The following is a 24,544-nucleotide window of genomic DNA, read 5'->3' as shown; positions in this document are numbered from 1 at the left end:
GAACCTTGCCAGTTCCCAGAAACATCGGTGAGGCGTTTTACCTCGGCGGGGCGACTTGCCCCGGTCTACCCTACAGGCGTTTTGATTTTTATATAGGCAAATATGAAATATGATAGCTATCATCACGTGCGTATTATCTGAGATGTCTTCAGTTTAAATGAGACACAATTTATAAACACTTTTTTGTGTTATGAGGTTATTGTTTGTTTGTTTATTGGGGCTTAAGGGCGCGCCGACTACAAGGTCATTTTGCGCCCATAACTATATACAAGTAAAGCAAGTGTGTCACAAGAAAACCGACGTAATAAAAGGCTTAAAAAAAGCCTAAAAGCTGGTTAAAAAGAGCAAAGAAGGGTAAAATACTCCAAGCGTATCGTAAAAGACAGCTGACTAGGCGTAAGGACTAGATTAGAATAGACGTATGGACTAGTTGGTTTGGTATCAGATCGAGTAGATTACTTGGAATTTGATTGAACGGATAAAGGAAAAGATGTTGCCAGATAAAATGTGGCAGTAATTCAAGTGCGAAATTTTAAGGGTTTTGCTCTTTCGTTATCACTCGCCTGTCACGTAACGTACGGTAAAATAGTTTATATCAAACAAAATGCTATGGAATGAGCTTTCATGTGGTACCAAATTTAGCCGATGTTAGCCGATGTTAGCCGATGTTAATCCGGTGTTAACGCCTCTCAAAGTGGTACTGCTGTCGCTCGAGTGTCCGTGGCGCCCTCGGTATGCTGCTGCCGCTTTTCAACCCCTCGAAAACCACAGTGTCGCTTCTCAAAGAGATACTACCGCCCCTAAAGTGGTGATCCACCAGCCCCTCAAGCTAGCGCCTAACTCAAACAACTGACCGATGAGCAGAATCGCCAGTTTTAAATGAAAACCGAGCGCCAACATCTGGAAGCGTGGGAAGTGACGTGCTGCGAACCAGGGCCCACGACGTCTCGGCCGGCGGCCTCTCACCGGATAAGACGTGGTAGGTTCGCGCGCGCCGGCCCACGTCGCAGTCGACGCCCAGAGCGCGCCGCTTGCACACGCCGCGCCAGTAGGCGTGCGAGCACGTGGCCACGGACGCCTCAAACTGCTCCTGCCAGTGCCGCTCGGCCTCGGCCGGCTGCACGCGCTTGTACTTCTTCTTGATCTCAGCCAGCGTCTCCATCCGGATCTGCAGTCACAGCGGGCCCGTTAACGTCAGAGTGGGCCAGGTAAGCGTCACATGTGTCTGCCAAGTATGGTGCCGGGAGCCGTAGGTGCTCTGTCCTCGCTTGGTGTTAAAGCTGTGGATGCTATGCCCTCGCATGGTGTTTAGCCCTCCCCAGGCTTGAGGCTAGGGCCTTTTCACAACAGGGATGGCCGGAAGGGGGGGGAGTACGACCTACCCTGGCGATCGGCTCCTATGGCTATGGACTAGTAGTGTCAATCGGTTACCAAAATTTCGGTATACCGATACCGAACCAAAACCGATTCGGTATTCCGTTCTATATACCAAAGCATTTGGTATTTTGTCGGTATCATGAAAATCAACTACTGCCATAAAAGATTTGAAAGCATTTTTGATAAACCAGCTGAACTCAAATTTGATTTGCTTAATGACACTGGATGAAGAAAAAATGGCAATCATGACACATTTCTCCCAAATGCACGATGTCCTAACAAATGAGCAAACACATTAACTGTAACATCAAATACATCAGTCTACAGGGTGTTTCACTAAAAGTGTCAAAAAGTAAATGCCTATTAAAGATATATAGAATATGCAAATCATGTGTCTGCGCACGTGGCTTTGTTGCAAATTTTTGGACATTTATTATTTATCCATTTAAGATATATTTTACACTCATACGGAGCGAGGGCAGGAGGCCAAAGTTACTAGTCATTTTTTCCTTATGCAGAACAAGAACAGGTTATTTACACCTCAACAGGAGGGATGAATTACACTTATGTACATTTGGTGCCATCAGAAACATTGAAACCGTATGCCGACTTTTCAGGAAACTTTTTACTCTCTCACCTCGCTACGTTCCAGATTATAAAAGTTTCAAAGGGCTTGTTGAGAGGTTTAAAAGGGTTCCTTCGATGCCGGTTCCAGTCCAAAAAAGGCGGGGTTGCCCCCACCTCTCGGCGGAAACCGTTGAGAAGGTCAGGGTCTTTTTGAGGGCCTTTGAAGATAACAAGAAGCTAATTCCAACATCAGAAATAGCCAGGGCCTTACAAGTTATTAAAATCAACCACTGTAACGGCTGTAGCCACCAGGAACTGACTGGACCAGAAGCTCCTGGGCCGAATAATCAGCTGCCTCGCCGCCCGCCCCTGGCCAGCGCGAAGCCCCGATCTGTCACCGCTAAGCCTCTGGTTTGGTCAGTGACTCAGTAGCTCTCGCAGAGCTGAGGAAGACTCAAGTCGCATCACTTCGGGAGCTGAAGAGCACAATTCAAGGCTTTGCCGACAGTCTGGACGCTGAAGATGAAAACGGGCTGTGAGGGTCGGGACCTCCGGACACGTGCCGAAACGGTACATCAAAAGAAGGGGCAGATGTGTGGAATAGGTTTGAGTGACGGTGATATCGTTTTTATATATTCAAATGTCCAACAATTGCGGATGAAATGATATGCAAATTTCCTTAGAAAACATTGTTATTATGTGCATTATGACCTTTTACTTTTTGACACTTTTAGTGAAACACCCTGTACCAAATACCAATGTTAAATGGCAACTTATCAGTGTTAGCAAATTCCAGGATGATTATCTTACAAAGAAAGCCAATGTGCAAGACATAAATGTAGGAGGGCTCCTTCTCCTGTGCCGCCGCCTATTGCTCGGGTGGCTATATGTTGGCAATGAATGAACTGCCGCCAATGAATGGACTGCCGCTCCGAGACCGACTGAGTCAGAGTCGGAAGTGGAACTCCGCCGCTGCGAGCGCCCGCGGCTACAGCTCACGCGCCGTGGGCTATTTGCCGTGCTCTGCGGCGACGGCTGTGGCAGTGATGGCGGCTGCTGATTGGCTGGCGCTGCGACGCCAGGGCAGCCGCCGATTGGGTTTTCTCCTGGAACCTTCTCGGACGAAAGGTCGTCTGAAGGTCATTGTCATTGACGGGGGGATTCGGTCTGGAGCGGGGGGCTACGCTTGGAATTGGGACTTGAACTTGGACTTTGACTTGGCTTTGAACTGGTCTTGGTGTTCAGAATATACTTTGACTATGTTTTACGTTTAATCGATCCACGGCCATGTCTACATTTGGTGGCAGCGGCTTTACGAGCTTCGCTCTTTCGCGATAAGCCGTAACGATGACCTGATTTGGATATTATACCTACCGGCTACCAAGAAATGAAGATGATCTCGACTGACCTCGGTGGTCTGCCCCGGCCGACCTCGCGAGTGCGACCAGTGAACTTGGAACTGTGAGTTTTGGTGTCTGGTCCCGCCTGGGCCATGATTTGGTGCCTGAGTCGAGACTGTCAGTGACTTGTGCCGCCCAGAACTATGGTGAAGCAGTGCAGTCTGGTGTCTCAGTGCGCAGCCTCTGCCGCTGTTTGTTGGAGCGGCTTGTCGGTGAGCTCCGCTGGCTCGACGAGAGGTGAGCGGCCGTTCCGTTAGCCATGCGCTGGCTCGACGGGTTGAACTGTTAAGTGAGTGGCCAGCTGGTCCTCCTTAGTCTTCGGTGTTAGCGGGCAGTGGCTGGCTTGATCTGGCTGGCTTGCCGCCCACCTGCTGTCGCAAGATTTCTTTCAAGATTTCAAGTTCTTCGTTCGTCGCCGCTGTCAGTCGCGGCGACCCGTGGCGACTGAAGTGACCGTTTGAAGTTCGGTCGTCGCCGCCGTCCATCGTGGAGGTCCTTGTGATTGCGATGATCGCCTCCGAGTGCGTCCGCCGTAGCCGTCGCTCGTGGCGACCGCTGTCGCAGTCTTCTTCGTCGCCTTCAAGTTGCAGCCGCCGCTCCTCGGCCGCCGGCTTCGGCCCAGAGCTGCTGTGACGTCAGCAGTCACGTGACGCTGCTCGTCGCTCGGCCGGCTGTGCGTCAGCTGACCGCCGCGGCCGCCGGTTCCTGCGGCTCCTGACGGCCTGGCGGGCCGATGGATGGGCAGACGGCGAGAATCTCCATCGACAGAGCGGCTATAAGATAAGTGCATTAATCGATTGTGTTGTGTCTATTGTGTAGTGTATGTATTTTGTTTGTGATGTGTAGATAGGTGTGTCATTTTGGCAAAATGAATCCCAGGGACGGGGAGCAGAGTGGGTCTGGGGACGTGCGCCGCGGGGCGATCGGTGGATTTTCGTTTGAGGCGCCAAAGTTCGCCGGGGAGAGTGGCTCAGCCTGTGACAGATTTTTGGCGGATCTGGACACTTTCTACACTTTTCACAATTTGGATGATGACTTCAAGCTGCGCTTCCTGCCGCTGTGCTTGACCGGGTTCGCACGGGATGCTTTTGAGGCCCTCCCACGGGAGGAGAGGGACACGTTCAGCCGGGCTGCTAGTGCTCTCCGCCACTTGTTCATCAAACCGTGCGCGCTGGATGCTCATAGCCAGCTTCAGCAGTTAAAGTTTGACCCGTCGACCTCTCTTGACGCGTTTGTCATCCGACTGCGTGCGCTAGTGGCTGAAGCGTTCCCAGGGAGTGTGTGCGATCAGGTGCTCTTCCACTCTTTCCTCACGGCTCTGCCGAGAGAGTATAGGCAGCAGATAATTTCGACCGGTATCGAAACCTTTCCAAAAGCCGTAGAGAAAGTGAGCAATATCATTCGTAGTGAGCGAGTCCCGGTTCAGGATCGGGCCCCGGTGCGTCAGGTCAGTCAAGCTGGTGGGGATGAGATGCTGGTAAAGGTGCTTCAGCGGCTGGAGCAGCTGGAGCTTCAGGTCGCGCGGGCGGCTCAGCCCGCCGCTCGGGAGCGGGGACCGGGGCGAGCGGGGACGGCACGCGCACGGGACGGTCGGTCGGACGCGGGCCGGCCGGGCGGGGGCCGCCAGGGGCGCGGCCGGCGCGCATGTTTTGCCTGCGGCAGCGAGCAGCATCTGTGCGCGGCGTGTCCCCACCGGCGTGCACGGTGCTATACGTGCGGCCGAGACGGGCACATTTCCCGTGTCTGTGACCGGGGAAACGACGCCGGGGTCACGGTAAGTTGCAGCGCCCACCAGTGCCCCCAGTCCCAAAACCCGCCGCAGTGAGGCCGGAGAGGGCCAAGTGCGCTCCCGATGCAGCAGGTGAGGCGCTGAAGGTTGATGATGTGGGCTGTCAGACGGAGAGCTGCCAGCACATTTCTGCGTTCAATTGGCCCCTCAGTTTCATTCAAAGTGAGCAGGGTAAGGATGAGGTGCTGGCCGAGCTGGCACGGTTACTTGCGACCGGCTCGTGCCCCTCTCGCCACAGCGTTTCGAGCGCTGTGAGGCCGTGGCTGAGACACTGGTCCCGGCTACGCCTCCTCGACGGCGTGATTTTCAAAGTGTACCGCAGCCGTCCGCAGGCCCCTGAGGCGCTGCAGGTGGTAATTCCGTCTGAGCTTGTGGCAGGTGTGCTCACTTCTCTGCATGCGGGCCCGTGTGGAGGACACTTCGGTCATGAGAAGTTGTTCAAACAGGCTCAGAGACGATTCTTTTGGCTGGGGATGTATACAGATGTGGAGAAGTTCTGTCAGCAGTGCGACCGCTGTGCCGGCCGCAGCTCCCCCAACCCGCCACCCCGAGCGTCTATGGGCGAGTTGTACGCAACTGAGCCCTGGGAGGTGGTGTCCATTGACTTTTTGACCGACCTTCCCACTACAGCGCGCGGCAACAGACACCTGCTGGTGGTCTGTGATCACTTCACCCGCTGGGTGGAGGTGTTCCCGCTTCCTGACATGCTGGCTGTGACGGTCGCGGAGACTCTGGCGTCACAAGTGTTTTCCCGCTTTGGGTGTCCCAAGCGTCTGCACTCTGACTGTGCCGCTAATTTCAGAAGCCAGGTGATGTCGGAGTTGTGCCGAATCATGGGCATACAGAAAACGAGCACCACTGCTTTCCATCCACAGGGAAACAGCCGCTGCGAGCGGGTCAATCGGACCATCTTAGGGATGCTGGCGAAGTACCTGACGGATAATCACAGCGAGTGGGACCGTCACCTGCCGCTGCTGATGCTCGGTTACCGTGCCCAGATTCACAGGTCGTTGGGGTACAGCCCCTTCTTCTTGATGTTCGGTCGGGAGCCGAACCTGCCCATTGACGCTGAGATTGACTCCCCTACCACGGCCCGTGCTCGGTCCGCCGCGGAGTATGTAGACGAGCTGTGTAGCGGTCTCCGTAGCGCGTACCGAGAGGCCCTCAGCGTGTCAGATAGGAGACACACTCAGAACAAGCGTTTGTATGAACGGAAAATGAATGAATTTCATTACAGTGTGGGTGATCGGGCCATGCTGTTTCGTGGTGTTGCCAAGCGTGGCGAATATCACAAGTTTATGAGGCCCTGGAAACCCGTGGTAATAGTCGCCAAGCGCGGGGATCTTAACTATCGTGTGAGACTGGAGGACGGGAAAATGTTGTGTGTGCACCACAATAGGTTGAAACCGTGTACCGTGCCCTCTAATAACACGACGGAGTCAGATCCGGCCGCCAGTGGCGCGGCAGACCGGGTAAGTGGCCGCTCAGACTCTGCTGAGCAGGCCGGTCAGTCGGCGAGTGTGACAGAGACGGAGACCGCTGGGTCACCGCCTGTCGCGGGGACGAGTCTCTGTGCTGTCCCAGGGAGCGCAACTGAAGTGCCGACGCGTTCCACAGCTGAGCCTTCAGCTGAGGCTGCCGTTTCACAGGGTGCAGAGCAGTCGGTTGGTCTCCGTGTGACCTTCCGGCCGATACCGCTGCCTCGCAGTGCGGTACCCCCGGTGGCTCCGAGACGCTCTACGCGTGAGCGTCAGCCCCCTGACCGATATGTAGCCGTAATGTAAGACACCTGATCGCAACACTGCCCAGCCGCAGCTGCCTTTAGCGCGCTTTATCTTGTGCTTTGACTGGCCAGCAGAGCCTAGATGGACGCGATCTGAACGCGTCGAGCGACTAGCGCGTGGCGTGAGTGGCGGAAAGTACGGCAGTGGGTCTCGTCTTATCCTTACCGGCTGATGTGTGTCCTGTCTCGTGCCCCGATGACCCGAGCTGACCTTTTATGTCGTTTGTATATATCGCGTTGTTGGCGTCACTCGTTGTGACGCATTTTTATTCTGGTTCCCAGGGGACGCGCGCTGGAGCCGGCGCGCCTCATGCGGCTGGCGCCTCTTTGTAAGCGGGGAGGAGTGTAGGAGGGCTCCTTCTCCTGTGCCGCCGCCTATTGCTCGGGTGGCTATATGTTGGCAATGAATGAACTGCCGCCAATGAATGGACTGCCGCTCCGAGACCGACTGAGTCAGAGTCGGAAGTGGAACTCCGCCGCTGCGAGCGCCCGCGGCTACAGCTCACGCGCCGTGGGCTATTTGCCGTGCTCTGCGGCGACGGCTGTGGCAGTGATGGCGGCTGCTGATTGGCTGGCGCTGCGACGCCAGGGCAGCCGCCGATTGGGTTTTCTCCTGGAACCTTCTCGGACGAAAGGTCGTCTGAAGGTCATTGTCATTGACGGGGGGATTCGGTCTGGAGCGGGGGGCTACGCTTGGAATTGGGACTTGAACTTGGACTTTGACTTGGCTTTGAACTGGTCTTGGTGTTCAGAATATACTTTGACTATGTTTTACGTTTAATCGATCCACGGCCATGTCTACATAAACATGAATTAATGTTTAACTCACTGTATGCTGGAAAACATAATTTAACTACCTTTCTCAAAATTTCCAAAGCATTTATTAGCCACAAATTTGACTTTGTTTTGAGGAGTCTGATTGATCTTGCCCTTGTCTTGCTCTCCATTTCACTGCAATGCAATTCCATTATCCAAAACCCTGTTTAATACAGCACTAGCTTCACCATTATCCACTTATATTGAAGGCAGCATTTGTCACTTCATCATCATCCCACAAATCTTCAACTTCGCTCAACTTCAAAAAGCCTCTGTAGTGAGCGATCCTGTCATGATCCTGTGGATAATTTATTTTCTTCAATTAGTGTTCTCTTTCCTGCTCTCCTCAACAGATACAGATCGCTAGCAATGTAATCATAAGCATTCATAAAATATAATTGGTTTTTGGCTTGATTCGCACATAGCAGTTTCAAAACTGAACACATCTAAAAACATTTCAATGTCGCAGCTGTGCCAGGTACCGATGTAGCTCAATAACTAATTGAAAATAATTGAACTTTTTGTTTTTCTGGTACTTCATTTTTCAGCAAAAGCGGCCCACAATCTTTCTTGAATTAATTTTAAGATGTCAAAATTTATACAAGGAATTTTGATTTAAGTGGTCTTAAGCAAAAAAGAAAAGAAAAACTTTATTTTATACAGTTTAATGCAAATGGCCGCCGCCTCTATGGCCGCCATTATGGAAGAGATTACACGTGACGTGTGTCAATGCTTCCGTAAAATTATGGACATTTTACTTATATTTCATCACGATATCATTACAGTGGTGTCTGCTATCGATCAGTGTGCCTGGTAAGCAATTATGTATCAAGTTTTGTTGTGTTTAACATTTGTTTATGAAGAAAAATTGGCTGCGTCAGTATCGTCACCAATCACCATACTTGTATTTAACGGTTTATATAGCCTTGGGTTGAACTGTAGGTGTCATGGGTTTTGTTTACATTAATGGTGTAGCCCAAGGTGTAGCCCATCATTGTCAATTGGGTCACCACTTTTGGATCATGATAACACACTTAACCCTGTCTTAACCGGACTCAAAATGACTGACTTGAATTGAAAGAACGTTTGATGGTTCAGGCATGGACAAGATTCAGGGTTCAAGTTATTGTCCAAACACCTCATGCAGATGACTTGAGTCCACATTCCAGTTAAATAACTGACCTGAATATTTGTTAATAGTTACAAAATACAGTTATAAATGTTTTTTTTTTGCAATGCAAATAATTAAGATATTGCCTAATTTGTTTTTGTTACCTTATTTCAAAGTATTAGGTACCTTTCAAGGCTTATCATATGTCTCGAGAAAGTTTGAAGCACATGTTTGATAATTCCCTGATTTCGGTATCTAGTCGGTATTTCCCCCTATTTCAGAAAATCGGTTCGGTTTTGGTATACTCTCAGACTCTCAGTGGTTTTGGTCGGTATCGGTTGGTATTGGTTTCCAAAATTTCTGAAATTGACATCACTACTATGGACTATGGTACACTCGGGGGCAGATTGATGTTCCACTACTCTATCGGTTTGAAAACCAATACCAAACCGATACCGACCAAAACCACTGAGAGTATGCCAAAACCGAACCGATTTTTAGAAATAGGGGGAAAGACCGACTAGATACCGAAATCAGGTAATTATCAAACATGTGCTTCAAACTTTCTCAAGACATATGATAAGCCTTGAAAGGTACCTAATACTTTAAAAATAAGGTAACGAAAACAAATTAGGTAAGCTCTTAATTATTTGCAATGCAAAAAACATTTATAACTGTATTTTGTAACTATTAACAAATATTCAGGTCAGTTATTTAACTGGAATGTGGATTCAAGTCATCTGCATGAAGTGTTAGGACAATAACTTAAACCCTGAATCTTTTCCATGCCTGAACCATCAAACGTTCTTTCAATTCAAGTCAGTCATTTCGAGTCCGGTCAAGACAGGGTTAAGTGTATTAGGTCGTTCAATAAGTAACGAACAATCGGTCATAACTTCTTTATTTCTTTATCTAACACTTTCAAACTTTCACAGATTATAGATCAAATGTTTCTGAATGTAGCCTTTGCCTCAAACCAGTCACCGCCCGCCTGCACACACTTCTCCCAGCGTTCCGGCCAACGCCGGAATTCCGCCCGGAAAAACGCGTTTTCTGTCTTTTTCACCCAGTTCTTGACAGCGCACCTGACTTCGGCGCCGGTCTCGAAGTGTTCACCACGGAGGCCATCCTTCAGGGGACCAGAGGTGAAAATCTGAAGGAGCCAGGTTCGGACTGTAGGGCGGCTGGGGCATGATATTCAGCCCTGTCTCGCGATCTCCTCGCGTGTGGCGTGAGACATGTGCGGACGAGCGTTGTCATGGTGTCATCCTGTTGGGCTTTCTTGAACCTGGGCGGACTATGGACAGCGGGCCGCTACATCACAGTACTGCAGCAGACTGAGAAAAGCAATCCTGAAGAAGAGGCGCGGCTCGGATGTCAACAACATCACCATACACCATGACAACGCCCGACCGCACTTGTCTCACGCCACGCGCGAGGAGATCGCGTGACAGGGCTGAATATCATGCCCCAGCCGCCCTACAGTCCGGACCTGGCTCCTTCAGATTTTCACATCTTTGGTCCCCTAAAGGATGGCCTCCATGGTGAACACTTCGAGACCGACGCTGAAGTCATGTGCGCTGTCATGAACTGGGTGAAAAAGACGGAAAACGCGTTTTTCCGGGCGGAATTCCGGCGTTGGCCGGAACGCTGGGTGAAGTGTGTGCAGGCGGGCGGCGGCTGGTTTGAGGCATAGGCTGCATTCAGAAATGTCTGATCTATAATCTGTGAAAGTTTGAAAGTGTTAAATAAAGAAATAAAGAAGTTATGAGTTATGACCGATTGTTCGTTACTTATTGAACGACCTAATATTATCATGATCCAAAAGTGGTGACCCAATTGACAATGATGGGCCACACCATTAATGTAAACAAAACCCATGATACCTACAGTTCAACCCAAGTAGCATGGTGATTGGTGACGATACTGACGCAGCCAATTTTTCTTCATAAACAAATGTCTAACACAACAAAACTTGATAAACCAGTATAACGCCTTTTGGGGCGAGTAACGGAGCAAGCGAGAGGGTGGGCCTTGCACGTGCGAAATTGCGAGGCTAACTGACTTGTGCACGGCACCCTACTGACCTGTCTCTAGTAGAGACGTCAATCGGATACCAACTTTTTGGTATACCGATACCAAACCGATACCAACTTGGTATTTGGTATTTCAATCGTAATGTGTTTGGTATTTTGTTGGTATCATAAGCCCTCACTAATGTATAAGAGGCTAAGAAATCGGTAAAAAGTTGGTATTTCCCTCAGTTTCCCAAGTTGGTTTGGTTTCGGTATTTTCCCGTGGTTTTGGTTGGTATTTGGTTTGGTATCGGTTAGGGTGGCACTTAGCAATAGGGTGAATTTTATGTTTTCCGATTTTTAGGCGTGCGGGTAGTTTTCTGGTTCCATTCCCGTAAAAAATAATATGTGCAAAATGATTTTGAAAAATATTGATATTTAGGGGTCGCGAATTGAGGTCAAAGTTGACATTTTTGGGGGAAAAATCAACTTTTTGGAAACTGCTTTAAACCTATTTGGAATGACATATGTGGTCATTAAGCGTCATTTCCGACGTATTTTGACCTTTATTTGTATAACAATTGTTTATCCCATCACTTCCGGCCGATCGTAGCCACTCCAGGTCAGGCCAAGACAGGTCTGATCTGGGCTGTTTTACCCATGTCAGGCCTGTTTTGGCCTGCGACCGGTGCCTTCTCACAGTGGAGGTCATATCCTCCATATATCCTCTGATTATCCATCATATATATCCTCTGATTAGTGTGAGGAGTGACCGGTCTCCCTTGTTCCAAAGGGAGGACGAGCCCCACGGTTCTATCGGTTCTTGAGACATGCTCCTTTTCTGTCGAAGAGAATGTGAAGAAGTTGGAGTCAGCCTATCGTCGGCGGGCGAAAGCAGAGGCGAGAGTGTGCATTGAGCTTCACTGGTTTATTGTGCTTTCGGGATGTTCTTCCGTGGGCGCTTCTTCCGACTCTAGTGTCAGTGCCAGCAACAGACTTACCCGGCCGTTGCGGCGCACACACGAAGGGAACGTCTTTGACGATGGCTACCATGAGAGAGAAACGTCGACGCACACTCCCAAGCGCATGCGGGCGAGCGGACGTCTCTAACAGTGAACTGGCCTCGACCGGGCCAAACTGCCCAACCGTAATGTGTGAAGAACACGTGAGCCTGTTATCAACTGCGGCATGGAACTTCTGATACGACTCCGGCTGAACCGCGAATCCTGAACCGCGAGAGAAGGAGCGTCGACCGATTCTAGGTCCTGGTGATGGGGGGGGGAGGGATTGGGGTGGCCAAGCTCCTCGCCGTTCCCAACCTCCCCTCCATCCAAGCACAGGAGGCCATGCTCACAGCGCTGGGGGGCTAGGAACTGGAGAAGCAGAACTGCGGCCTTTTGCTTCGACGCCACGACGGCGAACAGCATGCTGGTGAACGGTACTTTAGCCCTTATCGAGCAGAAGCTGGATCGGCCCGTCTTTCAGCTGGCCTGCCGGCACCACGTGTAAGAGCTGGGCCTAGAGAAGGCCTTCTCCACCTGCCCTAGAATCTCGAGCGGCCTCTACATCCGGCTGTTTAAGAGGTTCAAAGGCGGGTGGGAGTTCATACTTCATTGACAGGATCACACCGGTGGCGTTCGCCGTCGACGACGTTCCGGAGTGGGACGACCTGTTGCTCAGCTTCCATCGCTTCCATCGCTGGACTATGCCTAGCTCCGGGAAGACTACCGAAAACTTCTGAAGCTCTGCGTAATTGCTCTCGGTGGAGTTCCAAGCACGGCATCCGTTTCTCCGCCTCAGAGTACTCCACTGAGTTAGGTGGATGGCAAAGACCATCTGCACTATGGATGCCTTCCTCTTCAGGGAGCGGCTCCGGCTGACGGCGGCCGAGGCCCAGGTCATCAAACGCTGTGCGCTGTCCGTTGCCTGCAAGTTTGCCGCCGCCGCCGCCGCCTGGTTTGGGACTATATTGCCATTGCGCCGGCTCTGGACCTGACCTTCGTGAACTCGTTCTGCACCTACCCCGACAAGGAGCTGTCGAAGGCGACAGTCCCGGTCTTCGGCCGTCACCTGTAGTACTTGAGTGATCGGCTGCCTGGTGACTCTGGAGCTTTTAGACCCCGACCCTCGGGCTCAATCAAGACATGGTGCGGGCAATAGACTTGTAGGAGAGGGAGGACCCTCCCCATAAGTCCTTAGTGGACACTGAACGCCGCTCTCGCGACCGAGACCTTGGTGAGCTTCCTCACATCGTCGTTCAAAAAGCTATCAAGGATCCACGACCTGGACGCGGGGCTCATCATCAATGACCAAGGCCACTGGGAGGACAGCAGCTACCAAACCGCAGCTCGTGTAGTCCGGGAGCTGCGGTTGGTGAATGACTTTACCAGACGCGGCATGGCGCTGATGTAGGACTAGCACTCATGAAAGACAAAGATTAGCGTCAGTTCTTCCTCCATGCCGTTGAAAAGATCACAGAAAACGCTAACCTGACACCCGAAGATCGACTGCAATTGCTAACCAGGCTACAAACAAAGTGATCTGGGTGCCCGTTGCCCATGATACCCCTCCCTCCAATGAGGCGCCAATAATCTACTAGAGAGGAGGAACTTGAGTAGTGGAGTACATAGACCAGCGTTCTGGTGTGACCGAAGCTGCATGAAATATCAAAAAACAATATGAAAATGACTAGGAAATGCCTCATTATCATCCGATTACAGCGTAATAGGAAAGTCAGAAACGATTCTAATGATATTGAAATCTGCCACCAAAATTCGAATTTTGACCTTGATTCGCGACCTCTAAACATCAATATTTTCCCATAAAAATTTGCCTCCCTTATTTTTTACGGGAAAGGAACTGGAAAACCACCCGCACGCATTTAAAATCAAAAATTGATTTTTAAGTGCCACCTTAGACTATCGGTATTCCGATTTTCCGTAATTGACATCACTAGTCTCTAGCGATGTGCCAAATTTGAGCACAATCGGCCCAGCCGTTCTCGAGATCTGGAAGCGGCACCCTGCACGTGCGCACGTGCAAAATGGGTCCCAACTGACTTGTGCACGGCACCCTACTAACTGGTCCCTAACCGTGTACCAAATTTGAGCGCCATCGGTCCAGCCGTTCTCGAGATCTGGAAACGACCCCTGCACGTGCGCACGTGCAGCAGCACCCCAACTCTGGCACATGGATATGCAGTGCCTAGTGGGTGCCTACCTACATACCAACTTTCAGCGCAATCGCCCAAGTAGTTACCGAGATATTGCAACAATTACAAAAGTGACACCTCTTCGTTTTGCACGTGGCACGTGCATAAGGGGTCACCCACATGCATCGGGAATAGTCCAATACTTGGTAGAAGGAATGAAGCTACCCTACAAAAATTACCGCATGTAAATCGGTCAAGTGGTTGCTGAGATATAAGCCTCGCAAAAGCGTCGTTATTCTACGTAAGACTCCGCTCGCTTCGCTCGCTCCGTAATTACTTACGAGGCACACTGATAGACAGCAGACACCACTGTAATGATATCGCAATGAAATCTAAGTAAAATGTCCATAATTTTACGGAAGCATTGACACAAGTCACGTGTCATCTCTCCCATAATGGCGGCCTTAGAGGCGGCGGCCATTTGCATTAAACTGTATAAAATAAAATGACGAAGCACTCTGGTGAACAGCATTATATGTAATATATTTAATGGAATAACCTTCTGTTCAAAATTCTAAAAATTGCCAAAAGTTGCCAGAAGGTTATTCCATTAAATGTATAAAATAAAGTTTTTCTTTTCTTTCTTGCTTAAGTCCACTTAAATCAAAACTCCTTGTATAAATTTTGATATCTTAAAATTAAGTTAAGAAAGATTGTAGGCCGCTTTTGCTGAAAAATGAAGTACCAGAAAAACAAAGTTGTTCAATTATTTTCAATCAGTTATTGAGCTACATCGGTACTTGGCGCAGCTGCGACATTGAAATGTTTTTAGATGTGTTCAGTTTTGAAACTGCTGTGTGCGAATCAAGCCAAAAACCAACTATATTTTATGAATGCTTATGATTACATTGCTAGCGATCTTTATCTGTTGAGGAGAGCAGGAAAGAGAACACCAATTGAAGAAAATAAAATATCCACAGGATCATGACAGGATCGCTCGCTACAGAGGCTTTTTGAAGTTGAGCGAAGTTGAAGATTTGTGGGGTGATGATGAAGTGACAAATGCTGCCTTCAATATTAGATGATAATGATGAAGCTAGTGCTGTATTCAACAGGGTTTTGGATAATGTACTTGCATTGCAGTGAAATGGAGAGCAAGACAAGGTCAAGATCAATCACAGACTCCTCCTTTGGAAACTTTTGGAAAATTTTGGAAACAGTCAAATTTGTTGCTTATAAATGCTTTGGAATTTTTTAGAAAGGTAGTTAAAGTATGTGAGATGATGTTTTTCGTACTCCAGCGTAGATGGGTAGCCATACGGCTTCCACGGTTGACAGTGATGACATCAGTCATCTTTTGCAAACTCGTTAAAGATTTGGGATGTACGGGGATTCGAACCCCGGACCTTTGTATTAGCGCTCCAATGCTCTACCTCTGAGCTATACAGACCAAGTACTTTAACGAGCTTTCTGCCAAGTTTTATGCGGATCATTCTTAGGTGTTGTTTTTATCCGCTGGGACTGAGAGCGTGAGATGATGTTTTTCGTACTCCAGCGTAGATGGGTAGCCATACGGCTTCCACGGTTGACAGTGATGACATCAGTCATCTTTTGCAAACTCGTTAAAGATTTGGGCTGTACGGGGATTCGAACCCCCGGCCTTTGGATTAGCGCTCCAATGCTCTACCTCTGAGCTATACAGACCAAGTACTTTAACGAGCTTTCTGCCAAGTTTTATGCGGATCATTCTTAGGTGTTGTTTTTATCCGCTGGGACTGAGAGCGTGAGATGATGTTTTTCGTACTCCAGCGTAGATGGGTAGCCATACGGCTTCCACGGTTGACAATGATGACATCAGTCATCTTTTGCAAACTCGTTAAAAATTTGGGCTGTACGGGGATTCGAACCCCGGGCCTTTGGATTAGCGCTCCAATGCTCTACCTCTGAGCTATACAGACCAAGTACTTTAACGAGCTTTCTGCCAAGTTTTATGCGGATCATTCTTAGGTGTTGTTTTTATCCGCTGGGACTGAGAGCGTGAGATGATGTTTTTCGTACTCCAGCGTAGATGGGTAGCCTACCCATCTACCCATCACTGTCAACCGTGGAAGCCGTATGGCTACCCATCTACGCTGGAGTACGAAAAACATCATCTCACGCTCTCAGTCCCAGCGGATAAAAACAACACCTAAGAATGATCCGCATAAAACTTGGCAGAAAGCTCGTTAAAGTACTTGGTCTGTATAGCTCAGAGGTAGAGCATTGGAGCGCTAATCCAAAGGCCCGGGGTTCGAATCCCCGTACAGCCCAAATCTTGTACGAGTTTGCAAAAGATGACTGATGTCATCACTGTCAACCGTGGAAGCCGTATGGCTACCCATCTACGCTGGAGTACGAAAAACATCATCTCACGCTCTCAGTCCCAGCGGATAAAAACAACACCTAAGTAGTTTAAGTATGTTTTCCAGCATACAGTGAGTTAAACATTAATTCATGTTTATGTCTTGCACATTGGCTTTTTTTGTAAGATAATTATCCTCATGGTATTGGAATTTGCTAACACTGATAAGTTGCCATTTAACATTGGTGGACTGATGTATTTGATACTACAGTTAATGTGTCAGCCCATTTGTTAGGACATCATGCATTTGGGAGAAATGTGTCATGATTTCCATTTTTCTTCATCCAGTGTCATTTAGCAAATCCAATTTGAGGTTTATCAAAAATGCTTTCAAATCTTTTATGGCACTAGTTGATTTTCATGATATCGACAAATGAAAATACCAAATGCTTTTGGTATATAATACCGAATACCGAATCGGTATTGGTTCGGTATCGGTATACCAAAATTTTGGTAACCGATTGACACCACTAATCATTACCAACAATAAAACCTACCACAGCATCATACACCCTTGCATTTTCTTACCGGTAGAATAGCTGGATACACATCTATAGGTCACTAACGATGCCGGGGAAGTGTCCGCCTCGATGCTACGTGAGAGAGACCTCGAGCGGCAGGGTTTGTTGGCGAAGTTCTGGGCTGTGTGGCAGGACGATTATTTACGAAGTCTGCCGCACGCGGTACGTAGGTTTAAGTCGCGTGGTCGCTTGCAAGTTGGTTCGGTCGTGCTAGTACGGTAGAGCGGCTTGCCACGACTGCGGTGGAAATGGGAAAGGTGTCGAAGCTGCATCCTGGCTCTGAAGGAGTAGTCCGAGTCGCAGACATCCGCACCGCAAAAGGAATTCGTACGAGAGCGGTACAGTTTTTACATGACCTCGAGGTACTCGAGTAGACACCTCGGTTTGCACCGTGTGTAAATAGCGCGTTTTTCTTGTGATGTTTGTAGCCTCCTGCGAACTTGCCGATTTGTCTGACAAATCTTTCATCTGCTAGCTATTTGATATCGCTGTTCTTTGCAGAGCTTTCTTCGTTTAGTTGTTTGGTTGGTCTCGATAATAGCCCGATCACTCCCAAATTTTAATACAAAGGCCCCTCACGCCCAAACATTCGACATGCCAAATTTCATGCCGATACGCGGCGCCTGTCAGGCGCAATAAGACAGATAAGGCATGACGGACATGGACGGACAACTTATAAATTATAATATAGACTAGATGGCCATGTTTGCGCGATAACTGTATAAATTTTGATAGATGTGGTTGAGGGGGCATTACTTTAGGTGTAGGAAGTTTTATTTTTATCAGTAATAGTTGGGTGGTGTTCTTGAGATATAAAGGCAGCCCTCTGCACGTGCGCACGCGCTAACTGAGACTCTAGATGACTTGTGCCAGCCACCCTTCTAAATTGTTCCTAACGGTGTGCAAAAATTGAGCGAAATCGGCCCAGCCGTTCTTGAGATGTAGAAGCGGACCCCTCACGTGCGCACGTGCAGTCGGTCTATCCCACCTGTGACACACGACCATGTATCGCCAGGTGAGTGCCCTTCCCACCGACAGTCCAAGTTTCAGGAAAATCGGAGCAGTGGCGGCTGAGTTATTGCTAGTACAATTTTATGTTCTGGCGAGCGTTTATTTACTGGCGAGCGTTTATTTGAAGCGTTTTCGAATTTCCCTCGGCAAGAGGTGCTTTCCGTCGGTGCTTGTTGTTAAAGGTTCAATGGCCTGCCCAAGGCCGTATAAGAGGGCCTAAAATCTGATGGCCAAGAGTTGCGAACGAAAATTATAATTAAAATCTAAATCTTTTTGTATTTCAGACGTTTCGACAACACTGTGCCATCGTCAGTAGGGGAAGTTGGGGCAATGCCGGAGTTGGGGCAAAGCCGAAATTCGAGATATTTCGAAAACCGTAAGACATGGATGCCACCTGTCAGTGATGCTCTGAAGCTTAAGCGACTACAATTATCGCATGTTTGTTACGAGTCGTCATTCGGAATACTTCGGCTGTGAGGGCGCCAAGAGCGTTTTCAAGGTACGCGTTCCTTGTACTACATGTGCCTTTGAAGCTGCATTTCTTACTCATTATGCTACCGTTTGTCTGGCCAATTCGGTCAAGTAATCTTCAGCATGTCTTTGCATAAGTGTGCTGCCTATTTGAAATTTATACGGCACGTTGAAAAGTTATGGGCCTGCAAATGAAAGTATGGCTGGCTGGGGTAATGCCGAAAACGTGCAATTACGCACGTTAAAGCACGCTACGTGGACTTTACTGCCGTAGAATAGCAACGCGAATCTTTAGTTGACGTCTACTAGAATTAGAATCTACTTGACGTCATCGCTACCAACCGGCCTGAGCTTGTACAGCGTGCAGGCGTAACCCGCTGTCATTACGGAGGGCCCCACGATTTTACTCGTGTGGTGCTGTCCTGCGCCGTTCGTCCGTCAACACAGCGTGCTGGTGACGTGTATCGCCGCGCTCTGAGCAAGATAGACGCAGCGGCGTTTTGCCAGCAACTGACTGATACCGACTGGACCGGAGTTTTTGACAGCGACACTACTGTGCACAAGTGGGCGCACTTCCAGACTGCGTTCCTCTCTGAACTGGACACTGTCGCACCGCTCAGGCGTGTCCGTGACAGGCGGAGCTCTGCGCCGCCCGTGTCCGCTGACACCCAACGGCTGCTGCAGCGCCGCCGCGCGGCGCTCGCTGGAAGTGACCGCGCCGAGTACAAGGAGGCCAACCGGCTGTGCCGCGCGGCCATCCGCCGTGACTGCCGCGCGTGGTACGAGCGGGAGATCAGGGAGAACAGTCGCGGTGGGCTGTGGCGGGTGCTGCGGCCCGTTATCGGACGGAAACAGCAGCAGTGCGACATTCCACGGATAACCCCGAATGCGTTGAACAACTACTATGTCGCAGTGGGGCTCAACACTGCTGCTAGTGTGCCGGTCGCCGCTTTGGCTGTCCCCACGCGCGTCCCACGTGTGTCAACTTGTGGTTTCGATGTCAGCACAATCGACCTGGATACTTTGTGTGCCACGCTCGCGGTGATGAAACCGTCCAATTCAACAGGAATTGACGGCATTAGCGTGCTGATGCAGCAAAAGTTTTTCTTGGGTGTGAGACATGCTCTGCTTGACGTTGTAAACTCGAGCCTTGTCACCGGTACAGTGCCGCACGCCTGGAAGCATGCGCTAGTCACATCCATTCCTAAAGCCGGAATTGCCACCGAACCGTCCGACACTCGACCCATCTCGATTCTGCCAGCAATAATGAAAATTGTCGAGCGCGTTGTACAGGCGCAGCTCATTGCTTATCTCGAGGACAATTGCCTGCTCTCCGATTGTCAACACGGGTACCGTAAATTCCGTTCCACTGAAACCGCACTGCACGTGATCACCGATCTGGCGCTTCACGCTATGGACAACGGCGAGATAAGTATTCTAGTACTTCTCGATTTATCTAAATGTTTTGACGTTGTTCCGCATGACAAGCTGCTAGAAAAGCTGTCTCTCTACGGCATCACTACCAAATGGTTCCGTGACTATTTGGCCGACCATGCGCAGCAGGTGCAGGTACGGTGCGCAGACGGAAGGATGCTACTTTCTGATGAAAAGAGCAATGTGATCGGTGTATACCAGGGCGGCGCCCTCAGTTGTATTCTGTACATGCTGTTTGCGAACGACCTTAGCTTGCATGTGCCGGACGGTGTTAGTGTTGTCCAGTATGCTGACGACACACAACTGATAGTGACAGGCAGAAGGTGTGACTTACCACAGCTCGTCGCCCGTATGGAGCACGCACTCGACATGTTGTACCAGTGGTTTTGCTTCAACCGGATGAAGCTCAACTCCAAGAAGACGCAGATGTTAGTGCTAGGTACCCCCTCAATGCTGCGCAATGTACCACCTGTGACGTTGACCTTCAATGGAGATGTCATTCCAGACTCAGGAGTAGTTAAAAACCTCGGTGTTCAACTTGACAGGTATCTAAATTTTGAGGCTCAGATAGACAATATGTCCCATAAGTGCGCCGGTATTCTGATAGCCCTAAGTCACGCACGTCACGTCATACCTAGACCTGTGTTAACCCGCGCCCTGCTGGGGGGGGGGGTGTTTGAACACCCCCCTTGTGGTTTTTCGCGAATATCTCAAAAACGGCGGCGCTCCGCGCCGCCGTTTTTGGTACACCTTATCATACATCGATTCTACACATGTTGTGAAAATTTCAGACTAAGGTCATTCAAGGTCAGGTCACCAGGTCACTTGAAGTGACCTCACCTCATAAAAAGTTTCAATGTCTGTCATAGCTACACCGAGTAACCGATCGCTTTGAAACTTTCAGCGATTGCTAAGAGCAATAGCATGTACAAAATGTATATCTCAGAATTTTGATATCGATGACCTAAGGTCAGGTCAATTTTGCGACCTCCCCATTATAAGTCAATGGGAGAAAATTGAAATACGCCTCTTTTGGACGAAAGACATTATAAACACTCCCAAACACCGAATTACAAGTGGTTTAGACACACTGAACATGAAAATGGTGTCCTCGACCCTTGTTTGTGCCCTGAGGTCATCTTAGGTCACGAATGGTATCTAACAGTTTTTCGCTAATAACTTTTGATAGAGGCATGCTGGAGCGATGAAAACGCCTTAGATGTGTTCAGCTCGACGATACGGATCGACTGATATGCAACATGACCCTTTCCGGTCAGGTCATGACCTTGACCTGAGGTCAAATTTTCAAGTTGACCTTTCAAGGTCAAGTTATAGTTCATTCGATGCGCCTTGACGAGAGGAACACGATGCCGGTAAAAGTAAGCTCGTACAAGGCTTGGGTTAAAAGTTATTGCTGAAAAACTGTTTCCGAAAAAATCGGCTATTTTTGCAGTTTTTGCCCCCTGCAGGCAAAATTGTTGACGTTAGGTCAAATCTGAGAGAATTACTCAGAAAGGGCGTTTATAGGGCTATCGAATGCACTTTTCCGCGGCGCTGTAGCTCTATTGGTTCCCGAGTTATGCGTTGGCTTCTTGGAAATTTTCGACATTCGACCTGGAAATCGGCGAAATTTTGCCTTCAATGACCTCTGGTGACCTGACCTTTGACCTGACCAAAAAATTGACCGAAGTGATTTCGTCATTATTTTTTACGCTCTTTCGAACGCCGCCTTCCGCGTATCGCTACGTGGCCCAGGAGCCGAGTTACGAGGGGGGGTGTTCAAACACCCCCCCCCCCCCCAGCAGGGCGTGGAAATCCAGGACCCCCAGCCGGGCGCGGGTTAAAGGGCATCACAGAAGCTCTAGTGTTATCCATTGTGCGCTACTGCATGTCGGTGTATGGGTCTTGTACTAGCACACAGCTGCACCGTGTACAGAAGACAATCAACTTCTGCGCACGTGTCGTGACCGGGAAAAGGCGATGTGATCACATCTCGGGTGCCATATCGAGCCTCGGCTGGCTCACGGCCGAACTGTTGGTGGCTTACCATACCTTGTGTGCAGTCGAGCGGACGATGAAGTCAGGTCATCCGGACTTTCTTCTTAACCCTATTCCTGGCGGGCTCCGCCGGGACAAGAAACTGGCGGGGGGGGGGGGGCGATTCGGCCCCCCCCCCCCTGAGATCTCGAGAACGAAGCAAGATAGCGACAAGCGGTAAACAGCATCGGATACGCATGGACAAGGTCTACAATTTTTACTCAGGTCATTTTCAGGTCAGGTCAAAGATGACGTCACAGGGGTCGAAAAAGTCAAAATGGCGGCGCTAGATATGGAGAGAGTTTTTCTCGAATAACTTTCGAATTAGTCAAGATAGGAACAAACTAAGGGCATCATCGTGATCCTCTCGTCAATCCGCATCGAATGATATATATGTTGACCTCGAAAGGTCAAGGTCAAAGGTTGACCTCAGGTCACGTGACCTCGAGGTCATCATGTATATCATTCGATGCGTCTTGACGAGCTGAACACAATGAGACCATCCACGCGTCTGTATCTTGTTCCTGTACGGAGTTATTGGCCAAAAACCTTTGGTGACCTTTGATGACGTCACATGACCTCACAGCTGCCCAACAGCCAAACAGACCTCAAGGTAGTGAAGGTTGATCGTATATGAAGTCATGTGTGATATATGGGGCCATTCCGACCCGTTTTAGTGGTAAAAACAGGGAGTTGATTTTTCCCCCATTGACTTATAATGGGGAGGTCGCGAAACTGACCTGACCTTAGGTCACCGATATCAAAATTCCGAGATATACAAATTGCACATACTGGTACCCTAACTAAAGCCTGAAGAGAAGAAATTGATCGGTCAAAAAATCTAGCTCTGGCGTGATTGCAAACTTTTCTGAGGTAGGGTCAGCAAACCGCCTCTGGTGACCTGACCTGAGGTCAGATCAACTCAAAATTTTCAGACATGTTGCGTAGAAGCCTTTTAGGAAAAGTCAGAAAATTTGAGCTTCCTAGCTCAACGCGTTTGGGAGAAATAACCAAAAAACCTCAGGGGGGGGCTCCTGAGGCCCCCCCCCGCCAGGAATAGGGTTAAGACCTTCGGACAGCGAGCCCACCAGCGGCATGATCATAACACCAGGCGAGCGGACTCGTTTACCCTTCCGGCCATCCGTGTGGAGGCCGGTGTTCCATTATGAAGGCAAAGTGTTGCCACATGATGCTACCATATGCTGAGTGCCGCCCGCCCGGTTTGTTAATGCAGTCGGAAGCCTGACGCTGGCGTGTGCGGGTCCGCGTGCGAGAGCCGAGCTACCGAGGGTAGCAGCGAACAGAATATGGCGCGGTCGGTGTGAAGTGTGGAACTGTGCGCTCACATTAGTGAATTTTGTGCGTTTCGATCGTTTGTGTGACGGCTCGTCGTAGCCATGAGTGATAATGGTGACGCGTCGGACGGAGACCGCGAGGATCGGAAGCCGGCAGAGTTTCAGACGCTTCTCGATCTCGTCTGCCGACAGATGGAGGCATCACAGCGCCGAGAAGACCGAGTCGTCGCCCTGCTGGAGCAGATGTCTACGGGATCACATCATCGGCTGGATGGCGGCAGCCCGGCGGCCGCTGCAGCCGGTCCCGGCGCTGGCCTGGGCGCGCCGCCGCGGCTCGCCCCAGCGGTGACCTTGACCGCCCCGGCTGGCGGCGTGCCAGCAGCGGTCGGTGACCCGAGCGACCCCGCCCCAGGTCGGGGGCAGGAGCCGCGCGGCCCAGCTGGCGGGGAGGCCGCGGCCGGGAGCTCGGATGACCGTGGGCAAGGAGCAGAGGCGAGACCGCGGTCACGGTTGCCAGCGGCGGCGACGCCAGCACCGCGGCTCGTTTCGTCAGCTTCTCTGAAGGAGTTCGACTCGTGGCGCAGCAAATTTGATGGCTACCGTCTACTAGTGGGCCTAGATGAACACCCGGCAGCGGAACAGCGAGCTGCTCTGTTAGCTCTCATGGACGACGATTGGGCTCGGGTCATCAGGTTCGCCCTGCCGCTGTCGTCAAACGCCACCGTAGACGACATCATCACGAAGATGCAGGAGCATCTGCGACGGCAACGTAACGTTATAATCGATCGTCGGGATTTTAACACAAGAACACAGCAGCCCGGCGAGACGTTTGACGAATTCTTATGTGCTCTGAAGGAGACAGCATCCTTCTGTGATTTCTGCGCTTCCTGCATGGACGATAGACTGCGAGATCGACTGGTGGTCGGGGTTCGGGATGACAGCGCCCGTCGCCGGATGCTCGAGTCACCCGAGTTGACGTTACAATCAGCAGCTGACATCTGCCGAGCGTGTGAGAACGCTAACGCTAGCACGTCAGCTATCCAGGGAGCAGTGACGTCATCACTAGCCAGGATGTCCCGCTATCAGCAGAACAAGCGGTCTCAGCGGTCAGACGACCAGCGGAGCGGACAGGACCGGACGGACCGGAGTAGACCAGCGGCAAGCGGGAAGTGCACTCGCTGCGGCATGGCAGCCCATCGGGACGGGCAGACGTGCCCGGCGGTCGGTCGCACGTGCCACCGGTGCCACGGGCGAGACCACTTCTCAGCTGTCTGTCGCGCCCAGCCTGATGAACTCCAGAGGCGGAAGAGGAGCGCCAGCCGAAACCGTCGGGAACGCCCAGAGAGCCATCAGCGACGTCATCAT

At 50.3% G+C, this 24,544-nt stretch overlaps 1 protein-coding gene across 2 annotated transcripts in view; it reads right to left on the bottom strand.

The window, feature by feature from the left end:
• Positions 1 to 24,544, bottom strand: part of LOC122378894 (protein strawberry notch homolog 1-like) — a 550,127-nt gene that overhangs the window by 28,772 nt on the left and 496,811 nt on the right. The window contains exon 24 of one of the 2 annotated variants that reach the window (XM_043360535.1): positions 967 to 1,168. The exons of the other annotated variant lie outside the window; for it this stretch is intronic. Within the exon in view, the coding sequence (XP_043216470.1) occupies positions 967 to 1,168 (202 nt within the window). The remainder of the gene's footprint in view (positions 1 to 966; positions 1,169 to 24,544) is intronic. 2 annotated transcript variants of the gene reach the window in all.

The sequence above is a fragment of the Amphibalanus amphitrite genome, unplaced genomic scaffold (assembly GCF_019059575.1).
Source record: "Amphibalanus amphitrite isolate SeventyFive unplaced genomic scaffold, NRLGWU_Aamphi_draft 000067F_arrow, whole genome shotgun sequence".
Classification (NCBI taxonomy): Eukaryota; Metazoa; Arthropoda; class Thecostraca; order Balanomorpha; family Balanidae; genus Amphibalanus; species Amphibalanus amphitrite.
This window is presented reverse-complemented; position numbering and strand designations above follow the sequence as displayed.